At 38.7% G+C, this 16539-nt stretch overlaps 2 protein-coding genes across 6 annotated transcripts in view; both read right to left on the bottom strand.

Annotated features, from left to right (window-relative positions):
• Positions 1-814: 814 nt before the first annotated feature.
• On the bottom strand, positions 815-1640 carry LOC113058798 (protein unc-13 homolog B-like). The gene is made up of 2 exons (XM_026227021.1): positions 1490-1640; positions 815-1408 (listed from the first exon to the last, which is right to left on the bottom strand). Exon 2 carries the CDS (start codon positions 1404-1406, stop codon positions 993-995), a length of 414 nt encoding a protein of 137 aa, XP_026082806.1. The 5' UTR covers positions 1407-1408; positions 1490-1640; the 3' UTR covers positions 815-992.
• A 571-nt stretch (positions 1641-2211) lies between these two features.
• LOC113058770 (serine/threonine-protein kinase WNK1-like) overlaps positions 2212-16539 on the bottom strand; it is a 68951-nt gene continuing 54623 nt past the window's right edge. For 3 of the 5 annotated variants that reach the window (XM_026226981.1, XM_026226997.1, XM_026226989.1), the window contains 11 exons: positions 15863-15943; positions 14161-14247; positions 13418-13454; positions 13220-13290; positions 12630-13126; positions 12333-12535; positions 11990-12190; positions 10800-10892; positions 9113-9154; positions 6109-6314; positions 2212-5868 (listed from right to left, as the gene is read on the bottom strand). In XM_026226981.1, the coding sequence (XP_026082766.1) occupies positions 5524-5868; positions 6109-6314; positions 9113-9154; positions 10800-10892; positions 11990-12190; positions 12333-12535; positions 12630-13126; positions 13220-13290; positions 13418-13454; positions 14161-14247; positions 15863-15943 (1863 nt within the window). In that variant the 3' untranslated portion in view covers positions 2212-5523. The remainder of the gene's footprint in view (positions 5869-6108; positions 6315-9112; positions 9155-10799; positions 10893-11989; positions 12191-12332; positions 12536-12629; positions 13127-13219; positions 13291-13417; positions 13455-14160; positions 14248-15862; positions 15944-16539) is intronic. The other 2 variants (XM_026226974.1, XM_026227006.1) reach the window with 2 other exon arrangements.

The following is a 16539-nucleotide window of genomic DNA, read 5'->3' on the forward strand; positions in this document are numbered from 1 at the left end:
ACCTGGCATTTCTGGCAAAGACCTGAGCATTGCGTCATATGGACTGATATTAACTGAAGTAATATTGAATTGTCTCTCTAAAAGAGATGTGTTGTGTCATATACACAAGGAACGACCAGTTATAATGTTAAGTATGCCAGTCATTCATTAATGGTAATAATAAAAACAAAAACAGAATAGCATTTTATTTCTGTATTGTGTTATATTTTTATGTTAGAAGGTGGTGTTAAGATTGCATAATGAGCTGGTGAGTTTATGGTGTGGTGGGCCGCTCTGTGCCAGAAAGTCCAGAGCCATTTTTCAGCCCCAGTCCGCCCCTGGAAAGTAACAAGGAATGGATGAAGATTTAGGGACCTCCAAATCCACACATCTATGATCAAGTAATTCACTTCAATAATGTCATCTTTCACCATTTCATCCAAAACATTTTATCATCTTTCTGTGTACTGTAGGTTGACTAGTATGAACACATTGACAAACATACTGTATATGACATTCCTGAAGGTGGGCAAAAATATTCCTCATATACTGTACCATATATCACAAATGAGCATCTATCGAAATCAAATGCACTTAAGTTTAATCAAATTAAAAGTCAGTTTAATCAGCTCTTTAATTTTTTCTTTTCTTAGAAAAAAAAAAAAAAGTTATAATGTGCAGATATAAACTAGCAATTCTGATAAAAAGTCTGAATTGTGCAATTGGAAAAACAAGTCAAAAGTCTAAATTGCCCTTTTTCTTATTCCATGGCAGAAACAAGCTTTCGTAGTTCTGTACTCTCTGAACAGCCAGATAAGCTTTATTCCCACCAAAAAGTGAAAAACAGAGACACCTTTGATTTAAGAATTTTACTTGCATATTTTGTTAGTGAACAGACGATTAACGATTTTGATGAACAGTGCAAAACATTCAGTACTGTTCTACTTTATTAAATCAGTATGTTTTAAAGCAGCTTTTACAATGCTGGTGTGGAACTAACCATGTAAACAGCTTTACAAATACATGACTGCTTCAAAGCTGTAATACAGGGCTCCATTTTTCAGCTCACAAGTACCGGTGGAAGACTCATATTGCACCCGTCTTACACACGTGCCCAAGTAGTCATCAAAATTCAGGTCTTTGTCCCACACCTGAAATTTCAGGTCATCCTTTGCTTTGCAATTTGGGAAGCTGAATTCTGCAGACCATGAAGGATTAGCGCTATCCCTGCGAAATTCTGTCATCCCTCCAAAAGTAGAGCCACACCAGACCTTGACGTATGGATCAGGATCGTTTCCGGCAGGATCCCCGGTGAGGTCCTTGGCATGTAAGCCAAACACTCGAACAGCAGCGCTGGTGAAGTCCAGCTGAGACGCCAGAATCAGCGCGGCCAGAGACACCAGCCCAAGATGATCAAACACTGCCATGGCTGTCAGAATGAACACGTGTTCAGTTATACAGATGTTAAACACAAATATTGAAATGTAAAAATAAGTGTTAGATAACTTACCTCACTTGTATTTGATTCCGTATGAATACTTTGTGATCCTCACCCCCTTTATAAAGCCAGTACCATCTTCCAATAGGTGATCAGGTGGTGTCATGTCATGCACATCTGTGTTCAGTTTCTGTGTTGGGCTGTTTACATGTCAAGCTGCCATGAGTGTAGAAAATGTTACCCCCCCCCTCAAAAAAAAAAAAGTTAATTAAAATTATTTGAGCAACTACTGTATATACTGAGTTTAAATCATGTTACATCTATCAAAATAATAAATATTTACTTGGCCATGTGGGTTTGTGAGACAATCTGCACGCACGTCAAAAAGTTATAGAACTGCAATGAACTCAGTTGACCTATTGCTGGTCTGACTCAGAGCAGTCAAGACACATAATGCACGTACACATTTAGGAGAACAGGGCAGAGTGCATGTACACACGTGGAAGGACAGAGTGTGTGCCACTCACTTTCAAATAGGATCACAACCAGATGAGGCTTAGTACAACCACCTCCACGTAATTCACATCGATCTTTCACTATTCAACCAAACCTACAACCAAAACAAAACATTCTCTTTCTACATCAGATGCAGGTTGGCTTATTGGCTAATATTAAAAGAGTGCAATATTAGGGTAACTGATATTAAATGCACTTTAAATCTCATCAGCTCTATTGCTCTGAACACATGATAGCTAATCCAGCATCTATTGTGAATTGAGAAGCAGAGGCAGGCATAATTTATTTAAATGACTTTTATTAAGTTTACAAATAGGGTAACAAATGCTGTTTTATTGGAGCGCAAAGCTCCGTTTTATATGAAGCTTGAACATCCTATACTTAGTGCAAAACATACAGTTAAACATTGCCGATGATTCCCTACATGTTTTTGTTTGGTTTTCATTTTAAGTAACTCTTTTAACATTTTGTACAATGTTAACTATCATATGGAAAAAAAACAAAAAACAAACACTGAATGAAAGTCACCAGAGGAGATCTAGAGACTCAAAAGACAGCAAAACAAGCGGATCAGATAGCAGTACAAAACAAAATAACTCAATGACAGGTCAGTAGCATTAAGTAAACACTGTTCTGTTGTATTTCTTTCCACAGGAGAGCGACTAGTAAGGAGGGATTCATTCAGTAAGATAGTTTTGAGGAAGTTTGTGTGCATTTTATCCGTGTAACTAAAGTCTCATGCAAAAAAAAACAACAAAAAAATTCCATCATTAACTGAATGTCTAGCGATACTGAATGGCTTGTTTGTACATCAGCACGCTACAAACTTTTTTTTTTGTTACATTTTCCAAGGTGCTGTATCATTTTCGTCAGAGGTGAATAAACCTGCACTGCAGTTACATTAGCACCCTCTACAGTCAAACAGGGGGACCTGTTTCTTATAGCGAGAGCAAATGAACACTTCTGTCATATCTGGAACAGGGACATGGCACTCAGAAGGTAGTATTTCATTAGTCTGAACACTTAGCAGGTTAGACCTCTTTGTTAAAGACCTTCTGATGTGTTCACAGTTTGACCAAACCGAGCGAAATAAAGTGGGTAAAAACGAGCTGTCTACAGGTAAAGCGTTGTGTACAAAGCAAGAGATAAAGCTAAAACGATCCGATTTGGAATATAGAGAGCCAGTTGAGAATCTAAACTACAGTTGACCTAAAGTGAAGTTCCTGTACCAGACGTTTCACGCAGACGGCACACTAAGCAGTATGTAACGGGTTGTAATCTAAGTCCTTTCAGTAGTTAAGGTTATGAGAGCATCTCTGAATAAAATGCTCTAAGGATCTGTACACTTGTTTCTGGTGGATCAGGGCTGTTTTCTATTTATTTGAACAGTCAAATGTGCTAAAAGATAGTTTGACACTGCATGTCAGCTATTTTGAATAAACCAAAGCATTTACAAGAGTGATTTGATTGACTGCTACAAAAAGAGAGAGAGTGAGATCCTCCAAAAGAAGCTACTGATCTGCCATGAAACCGAGGGCTGTTGTCAGTACGGTGAACTTACATGGGCAGTGAGAGTTCAAAAGAAGCGGATTGATGAGAAACCAGCAAGAAATATTGTTTAACAGTGTTGTTTTGGCAGAGAGTGGCGTTCTTGTGTCGGTGAGGGGTGCTAACGGTCTTTTCCCACCTTCCTGGTCCTTTTCTAGGCTCCCTATGCACACCTGGAGAGGATTTGACACTGGATGGCGTCAAAACCAACGAAGCAGTTCTGGAGAAACATCTAAGCTGTTGATGGTTTTGAAATACTTACAACATACTGTCCCTTGCGTACTACCTTTCCTCGTCCTGCGTTTCTATCTGAGCCGAGCCCTCACCTTCACAAGAACTGTTCACGCTGTTTAAGAATCCATCTGGAAAACAAAGACACCGTGGTTGTCGAAATAAGTTTAAATGTGCTGATGATAGGCACGCTTCCACTTGCATACTAAGGTAGATTGATCAAAGTATCTAAAACTCAACCCCTTAAGCACTAACACAGCCTTTGAATGTGATATAATGGCTGGGTTGTGTGTTTGCGCACCCTATATATGAAGCATTTTGCAACTAGGACTGTGCCATCAAATGGTTTCAGTCGTAGCCAATTCAAAACCACATCCAAAACAACTCCTTGTTCCTGCAATATATTAATAATCACCCTCTGTGAAGTCACTCCAACTAGAGACTCTCCACTGCCTTATATATCAAACCCCGAAGCAAAAAAAGTAACACAAAAATAAAGCAAGGCACTAGAATCTTCAGAAAGCTCACTGGGCTTAGCGAAAGAGGGAAAGATTCTTTTCTTCAAGTACGTTAATTGAATCCATTTACATTCACATTTATCTAATAATATAAAGAAAGTACAAAGGGGGGAAAAAGGGTTAAAGTGTCTCCAATAAGATGCGAGTAATTAAATAGCTAGCCTTCCATCCTCCAAAACGTCTTTTTTTTGTCTACTTTCTTTTTATCTAATGTTGTCCAACAACATTTATAATAATCACAGTGTTTCAACATCAAAAACTGATGAGTAAATACAGGTCCACACAGAACACAACTTCTTCTTTGAATGTCTCGATCAAACTATCGTAAGAGGCCCCTAATGCTGCCATGATTAGAAAAAGCTGATAATTAGACAAAGATTTAAAGCTTCACGGGCCTTAAAGGTAACCGATCCTGCATCCAAACCCCAATCCAACTGATTTAATCCACCATTTTACAAGTCACCTTGTGGTGTGGCCCGACGAGAAAACCGTAAGAGGATGGTAAAAGTGTGAATGTGCATGTAGGAGCTTTGTAGTACAGGCAGCTGAAAGGCCTCTGAACATATGACAAAAAAAAAGTACTGTCCCTAACATTCTGCTACACAAGGCCGGCTTGAAGGGCATAGGGAAGAAAAACCAACTAACCAACCAAATGAATGAAATCAAAACCCTCATAACTCAATTTAAAAACAAAGGAAACCTGTACATGGATTTTGTCATTTAATCTAATGAAGGCCACTTCCTGTGTTTTAAAATGGGCTTTTTTCTTACCATTGTAATTATTGCATTATTCCATGGCATTGCAGAAGAGTGTTTAGGGCAAGAGGGGAACTAGGTTTGTCACTTTGCTGCTCACCATCACCCACCCGACCTCTGTTTTTGTTGACATGCTTGATGTATGAATTTATCAGGAGGATATACAGATGGAAGCCAGTGGCGTTCATTCCATTTTAGGTCAGCAAACCTCTAATCGAACCCCTTGACAAATGTTTAGGGCTGGGTGGTGAAGGATGCCATCACTACACACCTTAACAATAAAAATGGTCACACCTTCTTTGGCCACGTAACATTGCACACAAGTGTCCGTTGTTTTATTTTCATCCTTCTCTTATCCCGTTGTGCATCATCCCCGTGATGTAACTGTGAGCATGTATGCAGATTCTGGCATCTTTTTTCTCAACTATCAACTCTTGTGACAGAATCTCTGTAATGCATTCAAACGCTTGCCCAATTTGTCCCCCTTGCTTCCCTCAACTCGAGAGTTATTTAGACCTAGCACGGCTAGGCCCTGCCCTACGTGGTCTTCAGGTTGGGTCCACCGGGGTGGCTGACTGACTTTTGCAAAGTGCTGATGTGGAAGGTCTGTAAAGGGGTGGGAACCTGGGGATACTGTCCCAGGGGTTGCGAGGTGGCCAGCAGTCCGGCCTGGGTGTGCGCGATTGAACCAGTCCACTGGGTGCTGTAAGGTGCTGAGGGGTAGCCATACTGTGGCGTGGGACACAAGGAGCCCTTCCGGGCCCCCAGCGAGGTAGCAGGAGTGTTGGGCATGGGCGGGTGGCCGCTCAGAGTTGAAGCGATGCTTGGGCAAAGCTGGCCAGGAGCCGAGTACTTACGGCTCATATTGGTAGGAGGAACCATCTGAGAAGAGAAGAAAAGGAAAAACGTTTATTTAGAGCATGGATTCTCCACTCTGGCCCTCAAGGTCCACTGTAGAGCTTTCCTTTAGCTCCAACCTTGATCAAAATCACCTGCCTGTAACTTTCTAGAAGACCTTGATCAGCTTGTTCAGATGTGTTGGATTAAGATTGGAGCTAAACTCTGCAGGAAAGTGGACTTTGAGGGCCTAAAGGTTGAGAACTGTGAAGGACAATGTCTTACTTCGTAGCTGTGGCCCTGAGGAGATACTTGTTGTTGGTGCTTGGAGCCTCTCTTGCCCTGCGACAGGTTCATAGCGTCCCTGGCCCAGTTGTCCACCAATTTGTGCAGCTCGTCTGTGAACATGCCCTTGCAGCTCTGGGACTGAGAGATGGGCGGCTGGTTTTGATTCTGAATGCTTCCCGCCACCGTGTTGGTGCTGCTCGTCCCTGAGTGGAGAAAAAGACACGAAGAGGGAATATGATCGTAAAAATGAATTCAGTCCAACATGCATCATACTAACACAGCTGATACAATCTGAAGCCCCACAGACTATATGTGTGTATATTTTTATATACAGCTCCTCACATTAGATTACATACGCCTTATATAATCTGCAAAATTATTGATTTAAAAAAGAAGAGATTTTTAATATATGGTTATACATATACAGTATAAATATATATATTTCTTTCCATTTAGTTCTACCCTGGTTAGACCGGATTCTAATGACTTTTTAGTCATAACAGATTGTACATTCAAAACTACATTTTGACCTGGAAATAAATAAATTATTATTATTATTATTAGTTAAACCAATAAAAGCTTGCTTAAAATAAATAGAGCTGCTGTGAGTAAAAGCAAGACATTTAAAATAAAGAGCATAGAGCAATATTTTGAGCACTGAAGGGTTTGAAAACGCTAACAGTTATTACATTTAAGCTTTTATTTTGACTTATGATTATATTTAAATATCTGTTATGCAGGTTCTTTATGACAAAACTAAATAAAAATATTTAATTCAATCTCTTCTAATTTAAATAAAAGCAAAACATATTGCAGATTATATAAAGGGTATGTAAACTTAAGAGCACAACTGTATAATATAATGTCATGTGTATAAAAAAAAGTCATGGCAGTGAGGCCCTATCGAGCACCTGGGCATCCGCTCTGAGGCTAAAGTGACACTTTTATCACTTTGAGTCCAGCCTGCAAAACAGGTCACGAAGACAGTATTAAAACACCATCTCTGGCTTTTCATCTGTACATAAACCTAGCGCTCCGCATCTGCCTGGGCTTCATCATCATGCTTGCCATGGTTGTTTTTATTGCAACACAAGGTAGTGAAATGGAAATGGATTCACCATGAGCTCCAGACCATTATTAGATTAAATTGAACTGCAATGTCTCAAAATTCATGGAGGCTAACAATCTGAAACGTTCAGTACCTACTATTTAGAAGCGTAATAAGATTGTTGATTAGTACTATTAGCTTGGACAAAATACTAAAACAAAAACGGCCTTAATCTTGTTAGCACATTAATATTAACAGGAAGTATGAGTACAAAAGCCTCTTTATGAAAAACAAAGCATTGCAGTGAGGATTATATGGTACATGTTTACAAAAAAGCTCTCTTTACTGAACAGTTAATGGGAAGCAAGATGAAAAATTCACCAAATTAGTGGAAATGCCTCAGCTCCTTCGTAAGACTCATCACTGTCATGACTAAGAGATAACGGTACTTAAACATGCACTGGTATAAGCTGATTGGTCCATTTATCTACACATATCTGTTGTGGAACAAAGAGCTGATGCATTTGAAGAATAGATTGTAAGTCAAAAATAAAGCTGATGGGGGAAAAATATTCAAAAAATCTTGATCAGTTAAAAACAAACAGCGCAAATATCTTGCCAACTATCCAGGCAGCCACCCGGCGACACATAAGACCTGTTAGGATGGCAAACACAGCCCCTCCAGAATGCAGCAAAAAAAAAAAAAAAAAAAAAAAAAAATGAAGCACCAAAAGGAATTCTGGGCAATGTTGTCCAGAGCAAGCCATGCAAATCCTTTTCCACCATGCTGGTGCTGACGCCATAACTGGTATCCAATTTTTGCCCAGTTTAATTCATTTGGTTTATACTGGCCTTTAAAACGAAATGAATCATTTTTAAAAAACAACTGTATAGTTTGCGGTCAATACATGGCAGTTTTTAAATATTTACCCCTAAACACCAGGGCTTGCATGAAAACTGAGGGAAGCAATAACTGTTTTCAACATTGATAAGAAGAAATGTTTCTTGAACAGCAAATTATATTGCTATATATGATTTCTGAAGGCTCATGTGACACTGAAGACTGGAGTAATGATGTTGAAAATTAAGCTTTGATAACAGGAATAAATTACATTTTAAAATATATTAAATTAGACAAAAGTTATTTTAAAGTGCATTTCTGATCGAATACATGCATCCACATAAAATATTGTGAATGCTACAATATTCATAAAACCTTAATAATAGATTTGGCCAACAAAAATAAAAAATGGCACCACCTGGTGGAAAAGGGCTAAGGGAGAGGAGGAGGCTCCAAACGCAGCTTGACTTCAGCATTTACTGGATGACTTCCATTCACTTTGTTTAATACTGGAGGATCCCGGAATCCTCTTTGTGAAAACCTACCTTTCTGCGTGTAAAATGCGAGTTGTATTCCCTCGATACAGTGGTTTGTGCACTGGATAGTGATTAAGGCTTGTGCACAGTGAGGGGGAGATCAGCCAGGCCTCATTAGACCCTTGTAATAGGCGAGAAACTCCATTCGAAACAGGATGAGGTCGATGTGCAGTAAGTGGGATGAGTCTTAAGGAGATAAAGGTGCAGAAGGGACTCTGGGGCTACAAATTGGCTTGTGCATAATGGGACGAGTGCTCAGACAGGTCCATTTAGAGTGCATTAGTCAGTCTACTGGTGAGTGGGGCAGTGTCGCCTGGCGAGGCGTTTATCGAGAGTGATTTCCAGTTTGGTTTCAAATTTAGGGCAGTGCGAGTTTAATTTGAGAGTGAAAACACACGTGGCATGCCACACTTATAAACACATGAATGGATCATCACAGGAAAAAAATGCTCAAGTCAGCCTGAGAGCTTCGTGGGAATACCAGCTTCAACAGGCCACAGGACATGAAGCGAGAGGTGATGACAGGAAAGAGAGGGAAGGAGGAGTGGGAGGATGTAAAAAAAGAGAGATAATTACTACAAAGTTGGTTGCAGGGGCACACTTTTTTCACCATCTTCCCTGAAGCATGGAGAGAACGGTGGGATTGAAGAGAATCAGTGTTACAGTAACTCCACGTCAAACACAGTGCATTATGGGAGTGTATCAGAACATGCTAATCTAAAACCTGAAATCAAGCCCTGATGGCTGTTACGCTCATGCTCAGTGAAGGTGGGGTGAGCGAAGGAAGGTTCACGTGTGGTTGTGACTATCGGGTCTGTGATCAGGTGCACTGACATTGTGACGGCAGCTTAAAAAAGATAAGATTGCAAAGAAAGATTGTGCTGATGTGAGAGGATGTGTAAAAGTACCTGCTCTAATGGACTTTTTTTTTATTATTAAAGAAAAGAGACTAAGGAAAATTCATAAATGACATAAATAATAGTCACACTGCATGTGTCAGAAAAGGAAGAGCCAAACAATACTGAAGAACATGAGCCATATCATTACAATAAATTACCGTTAGTATTTGCATTACAGTCGGTAACAATCTTATTGTGAACTAAAACTATATATTTTTTTTTATTAATTATAAAACTTAAATTGATATAAAAATATTACACTTAAAAACAAACAAACAGAAATTACAAATGCCTTGGCAATTAACTGAAGATTAAGTAGTGAGATAAAGAAATTAATTATAGTAGTATATATATATATATATATATATATATATATATATATATATATATATATATATATATATATATAAATAAAAACAACTTGGAAATAATAAATAAATATTAAATATAATTATATACCACAATATTAAAATATATTATATTACTAAAATAAATGTTAGATATGTTAAAAATAAACAAAAGTGACAAGTACATACAATTATTAAAACAAATTAAAAAAACTAATTCAAAATATTAATACTATTTTAACAGTGTCAATAATACTGAAAAAACACTAACAATAAACTACTATATACAATTTATTAATCTATGCTTATTAGGCCCTTAATCTAGGCTTATTATGTTAATAGATTTTTTATAATATATTAACTTTACTGAGTTATACAAAGTGAAATTATTTAGCATATGAAGAAATTAACATTTACCTACCTTAATAAATGATGCTCATTATTAGTTCATTTTACCTTTTTATTATTAAAAATATTAAAATTTCCAACTTTATTGTGAAGTGTTACCAGTATATGGACACTGCACATTTAAATTCTTAGCTATAATTACAACAATTGGACTAAGTTGTTTATGGCATCCAGCTGTGATTTTTTTGTGAAATTGATGTGTATTTTCAGTAGAAATTGCTTAAACTACTTGGAAACTGCTAAAGTACAAGCCGTACTGTTTTCGGTCACTGTGAAATGCAGCATGTTATTCATCTTATAAATTATTAGTAATTATCTTCAGCAATTTGCACATTTTATTATAATGTTAAACCAAAGCATATATGAAGGGAACATTAAAACTAGTTAGATGAATTACAAATGACAAAGTGCCCACTTGTGAACACCGTTGAATTAGAAATAATTATCAGACATCATAGGTTACACTAGTGCATTACGGGATATGAACGAAAACTGTTAAAGATTCATGATACAATGTCTGAGATGATCGGCCAATCAGTAGGCTTGGCAGAATCAAGAACTAATCACATGACATTGTAGGAAAGAGACAAAAGAAAAAGCGTTACACACAAAGAGCCAAGCAGGGCGTACTCAGAAAACGCGTCCTCCTGCCACCTGGTTTGAAGGTCACTCTCTCCGACCCACAGCTGAACTTTACACAGCCTGTGGTACAAAAAGAGGGAAAGAGAAAGAGAGAGGTGGAAGAGAGGAAGAGACAGTGAGAGAGAGAGAGAGAGATGGAGCAGACAGCAGAGAGAGAGAGAGAGAGAGAGAGAGAGAGAGAGAAAGGAAACGTACACAAATACACAGTGAGAATGGTAACAGAGGTCAGTAAGCCATGAATTCCTGACAGAGAGTGAAGGAGGTGAAGGAGGGGAGGAGTGGCCCTGGGTGGGTGAGCGTAGAGCTGTACGGAAAGGAAAGGGAGGAAAAGCGCCCCCTGGAGGCACAAGCATCAGCCCTGCAGCTTCATCCAAACCAAAGCGTGCACTTTCTCAGATAGGCAAAGCAAATATTCCTATGTTTAGTTTTGATTCACCAGCACTAGCACCGATATATGATCCACCACAAAAATCATAGGAACATTAGAGGGGAAAATAACATTATGATGACCACTAGACAAGTTTCTTCCAACTGTGTCATCCTGAAGTTTTCTCCTCATATTTGGAGGACCCACAGGAAATAGGCCAGAGCTGCTTTATGTGACTAAAACTTCCCAAAATTACAGAACCAAAACAGTTAACTATGTTATTTAGGAGTGGGCGATATATGGGTTGAAATTAGTCATAAATACCATAATTTTGGCATAAATTTGCGAGGAAGAAGGTGAAGCACGAACAGTTGTCCCTTATTCTGAAATCAAAGCAAATGCAAATAAGATGAGTAAATCAAATGAGAAGAGATTGATCTAATCTATTTACATTAAAAATACTTTTTGTCCACAATGTTTAGATTTTTTTAAATTACATTTAAGATTGATTTATAAAAATATTAGTATTTTTAGAAATGCATTTCAATGTAATGACGACAAAAGTTTTTCATTTCAATGGTTAAAATATGATTTAAACGTTTTGCTTTGTAATAAAAATATGCACACACTGATATTTGTTATAGATCAAAATTGAGAGAATGTTTTTTTTTCCGCTTTCTGCCCACCCCTAATGTCAATTTATCTTTGTTACTTTGTGTAACAAAGTCAAAAAATAAAAAGCACAGGTTCAAGCTTAGGGCTGTGAAATGTTAGGTTTCTTTATTTTTACCTTGCGAGGTGACACACAAACTGGGCGCAGAGAGCGTGGCGTCACTGGTGTAAGCGGAGCACAGGTTCTCATTAGAAGGGGAGGGTTTGAAGGACTGGAGCAGAGGGCTGCTCCCCCCATCTATCATCCCCCCAGGGGCCAGGAAGGCCTGCTGAGGCGGGTACAGAGAGGGAGCGCTCTGTGCTGAAAAAGTGCTGGTTGCTGTAAGACCACCAACAAAAACACACATACGTATAAAAGAGTCAGGACACAAACACAGATTTAAACTTTCTGGGGCTGAATTCATAAATTCAAATGAATCCAACTCCTGATTTGCACAAAAAGACAAAGCAGAAGTGAATACCTGGCTGTACAGGACTCTTGCTTCCCTGTGAGCTACTGCGGCTGGATTTGCTGCTTTTGCTCTTGGTGTGACGTCGTCTGCGTCCGGCTGGGTTCACAACGGGAGGGTTGACCATGGCGGGAGGTGCTTTGCCCAAGCGAGCAAAAAGGGCGTCAATCTCTGCCTTCTGCCGGGTGTACAGAGCCTGACTCTCCATCATGTGCCTAGGAGGAAAACAAGGAAGTCACAATTACACTGCATATCTTTAAACTATGTTACACTTTCCTGTTACAATATATGAATCAAAACCAAACATACTTCTCCCTCAGCTTGCTGACTTCTCTTTTAAAGTCCTCATCTTCAAACTCGGAGTCATTGTCGCTGCTGAAGTAGGAGCTGATGGAGTTGTTGAGGCTCCCGGGGCTCTGAGCCGGACCGTTGCCTACAGCTAGATGGGCTTGAGGTCCTGGTTGGGGTTCTGGGGGTTGTAAGCTTGCCACAGGAGCCTCGTCCTGTGCTTTGCTCACTGAGAAACGGCCCACCTTTGTGTCAGTATTGGTGGTCACCTGGAAACGGCCGATGGTGGTGGGCTGGGGTTGGGTTGTCGTCTGGTCGGGGAGAGCAGGGAGGCCATCAACCACATCTGCTTTCGTGTCTCTATGGTGAGAGGAGGTTCGGTGCAGCGTGTTCTCAGGGCTAGAGAGACTGGAGGAGGATGATGAAGAGGAGGAGGTGGTGGAGGAAGAAGATGTGGAGGATGAGTCACGAGAGGTGATGGGAGCCTGCGGGGCGTTTTCATCAGGAGCCGCTGACACCTGAACGAAAGCGAGAACAAGAATGCCACCTGCTGTCATACTCAAACACTATGAACATCCCGTTCCTTTTATCACATTGCGAAATCAAGGTACCTGGAATCGTCCCAGTGTGTATCCTCCAGCTGCAGGTGCAACTGTGGTCTCATCATCCAGAGAAAACGGAACTGAAAGAGAATCATCATTAATAAGCAGAGCTGATAATGAGCCCATGTAACATAAAAATAAACTTCACTTTTTAGCTGCCTACGGTTTGTTTAAAGAACACGTTAAAGTAAAATTGGCAGCACATACCTGGCTGTCCTCCAGGTGGCATCCCAGTGATAGATGACTACAGGGATGAGAAACAGATTACAGACATTTGCAGATGATGTGCATAAAAAAAAAAAAAAAAACTAGACAATTTATAATTATTCACACATTAGTGCTGTCAAAAGATCAATTGGGATTAATCGCATCCAAAATAAAAGTTTTTGTGGACATAATATACAGTATGGGTGTGTACTCTGTGTATTTATATTTATGCATATAAAAATACACACACATGCATGTATACATTTAAGAAAAATATGTTATATTTGTATCTAAAATATATTTATACATAACTTTTCTTTTAGATGCGCTTAATTGGGATTAATCGTTTGACAGCACTAATCTATATTTTTTTTATATCTATATGTATTCTGTATTTATCTAATATGATCATATATAATATTTATTAATAATTATTTATCATTATATATAAATAAAATGATAAACTATTAATAATCAAATATTATATAAGGTTATTTTAGATAAGTATTAATATACGTAAAGATTTTAAAAAATGAGATAGATAGATAGATAGATAGATAGATAGATAGATAGATGAGGAGCTAATTTGAGAACCATTTCTTTTTATCTGTTCTTGGTGTATGTAGAATTTCCAGTAGTGCAGTTTTGAATCTTTAACTGCAATAAATCATATCAGACAGATACTGCACTCAATCCACGTGTGCTGGTGTTTTTGGCCAGACCCCAGTCAGTGTTGCGTGTACCTGGTGCGTGACACTGTTGACTGGGACGGTTTCTGGACTCAGCGCCCGTCTCAGCTGGGCATCCAGATCCTCCAGGGGCTGCTGGGACTAAATAATCCATTTCGGCAATTAGTCAAGTTCACTTAGTCCCAAGAAACACACACATGCAGCCTTGTACACTTATTACTCATGGCAAGTGCACACAAATACAGCAGGGGAACTGTGTATCTAATTAACTTCTGCATGAGATGATCTCTTACAGTAAGTACAGGGTCAGATGACCACTGCCTGGAAGAACTAAATGCTTTTAATCCAAGCTGAGGTTTCCTTTCATGTTCCACTACATATTTGTGAAATGGAGAGTAAATCCTTTAATTGGTCCATGCACCACGGTTCCTGAAATGTTTTTACAGGTTGGCTTGCGGCTGAGTGCAATCACTGTAAGTTTTCTATTCACAAGTGATGGATGAAAAATATCACATCAAATCTACAGGATTAGAGAAAGTCTCTTGCATTTAGAATGAATCGCCTTAAGCAGAAGGGAAGGATTTTCTCTGAGTATGACGTGAATGTAAGCAGGGTTCAATTGGAGCAAGGGAAATTATATAACGTCTGAATGACTTTGATTAACTGAGAACTGAACGAAATTGAACTTCATCCACAACATGCTAAAAGATAACAAATCACTGATGTTTTAGGGCTTAAAGATTACACTCAATAAGAGTCAGAGCAGAAGCAATGCTCAAAACAAAGCATGTCAACACACTTAAAAATAATAATAATATTAATAAAAGAAACTGTAAACTATCTTAGCTAATTAGAATTACGGCTTTTGAAAAACAGCTCAAATTTAACAACGGGACAGAGAAATACTTTCATCCTTCCTTTAAAGCTGGGGTAGGTAACTTTTGACGTTCTAGCGGTTAATAAACAGAACTACTTGCGTCTTGCGGAAGAACATCGTAGCCGGAACTACTTCTCTCTGTTTATGTCTATGAAGAATCACAAAGTTACTGGGTTACTCCGCCGCGGTATCCCCGAAGCAATCTAAAATAGTCAGAATATAAACACTTAGTATAGGTGCACCCTAGTGATTCAGGACAAACTAAAAACACGGTTTGGAAAAATGGATTCATGGGTGTACTTGCTTATTATATACATTTTTCTACATTTTGAACACAAACAAAGTTACGGACCGCAGCTCTGATTGGTTGTTTTCTTACCGGGAGCGGATTAATTTCTGCAAATGGCAATAGGACCACTGGGAGGAGCCAGAGGAGCTTGATTTTTTTCACAGATTATATGTCTCATATTCTACTGTCAGGACATAATGACAGGTTTAACAAATATGTAAAAAATATATTTTTACAAAAGTTACCTACTGCAGCTTTAACTATCATAAAATAAATGAATTTGAGGATTTTTACAATCCCAATAAGATCAAAACCTGAGTCAAAACACTGCTTCATGTGTGATAATGTTTTCTGAAAGCATAACCTTCCTGTTTTCCACTCGTCAACGACAGAGAAAAAGAGAAAGAGGAGCGAATCCGAGTTAATGAGTGTCACAGGTCATGCTCCTAACCGGCCTCAAAGGAAAGCTACGCCATGCAGTGGTTTGATTCTTATGCGATTACAAATCTTTACTCATGCTCTGCGTGTTTTACAGGAATGCAACTATGTAAAAACAGAGTGAGAAAGAGAAAGAAAGAAGAAAAGGGCACCTGAGTTAAACAAGGTCCTGGGAAGGGTGGTAGGTGCTCTGTGGGTGGCGTGCCAGCCTGATCTGGGCCGACAGGCAACACCTAATGAATGAAGATGGAAGAGAATCTAAAGCATTTTAAAGATCGAGAGCTGGCAGAGGTGCCAATGAACCACCACTAGCTACATGCAGCATAAGACTGAGCGTTATGGTCAAAGCTGTACTCAAAATGGGACTAGAGCTTTCTTATACTATTACAGAAAAGTGTCAGTTGAGTTATATGGCACTGATGTAGAACTACAATATCATGCATTTTGTCAGTCATGCATAAACTTGGTTTAAAAATAAGACTAAAATCATACAGGTTTCAATACTGTTAGTGGTTTGAGAGAGGGAGGTTAAAATGCGATGTTAAAGACAAGAACAGTGTTTACTTGAACTGGCACCATGATGTCTAACTTATTTGCATTTTTACATTGTTTTCATGACAACGATGCCCCAAATGTACATTACTGTATATACACACAAACACACTACACTGGATACTTACTACCATTGAAACTTTTTTTTTTTTTGATAAATAAAAACATCAAAAGAACAGTATTTATTTAGAATTTTAAAATGTTGTAACATTATAAACATCTTTACAGTATCTTTTGATCATTTTAATGTGTCCTTGCTGAAAACAGTTTACATTTA

This window comes from Carassius auratus, chromosome 4, assembly GCF_003368295.1.
Source record: "Carassius auratus strain Wakin chromosome 4, ASM336829v1, whole genome shotgun sequence".
NCBI classification, from domain to species: domain Eukaryota; kingdom Metazoa; phylum Chordata; class Actinopteri; order Cypriniformes; family Cyprinidae; genus Carassius; species Carassius auratus.

Excerpts from the sequence above, each read along its gene's own strand:
- LOC113058798 (XM_026227021.1), bottom strand. The coding sequence starts at position 1,406 with ATGGCAGTGTTTGATCATCTTGGGCTGGTGTCTCTGGCCGCGCTGATT.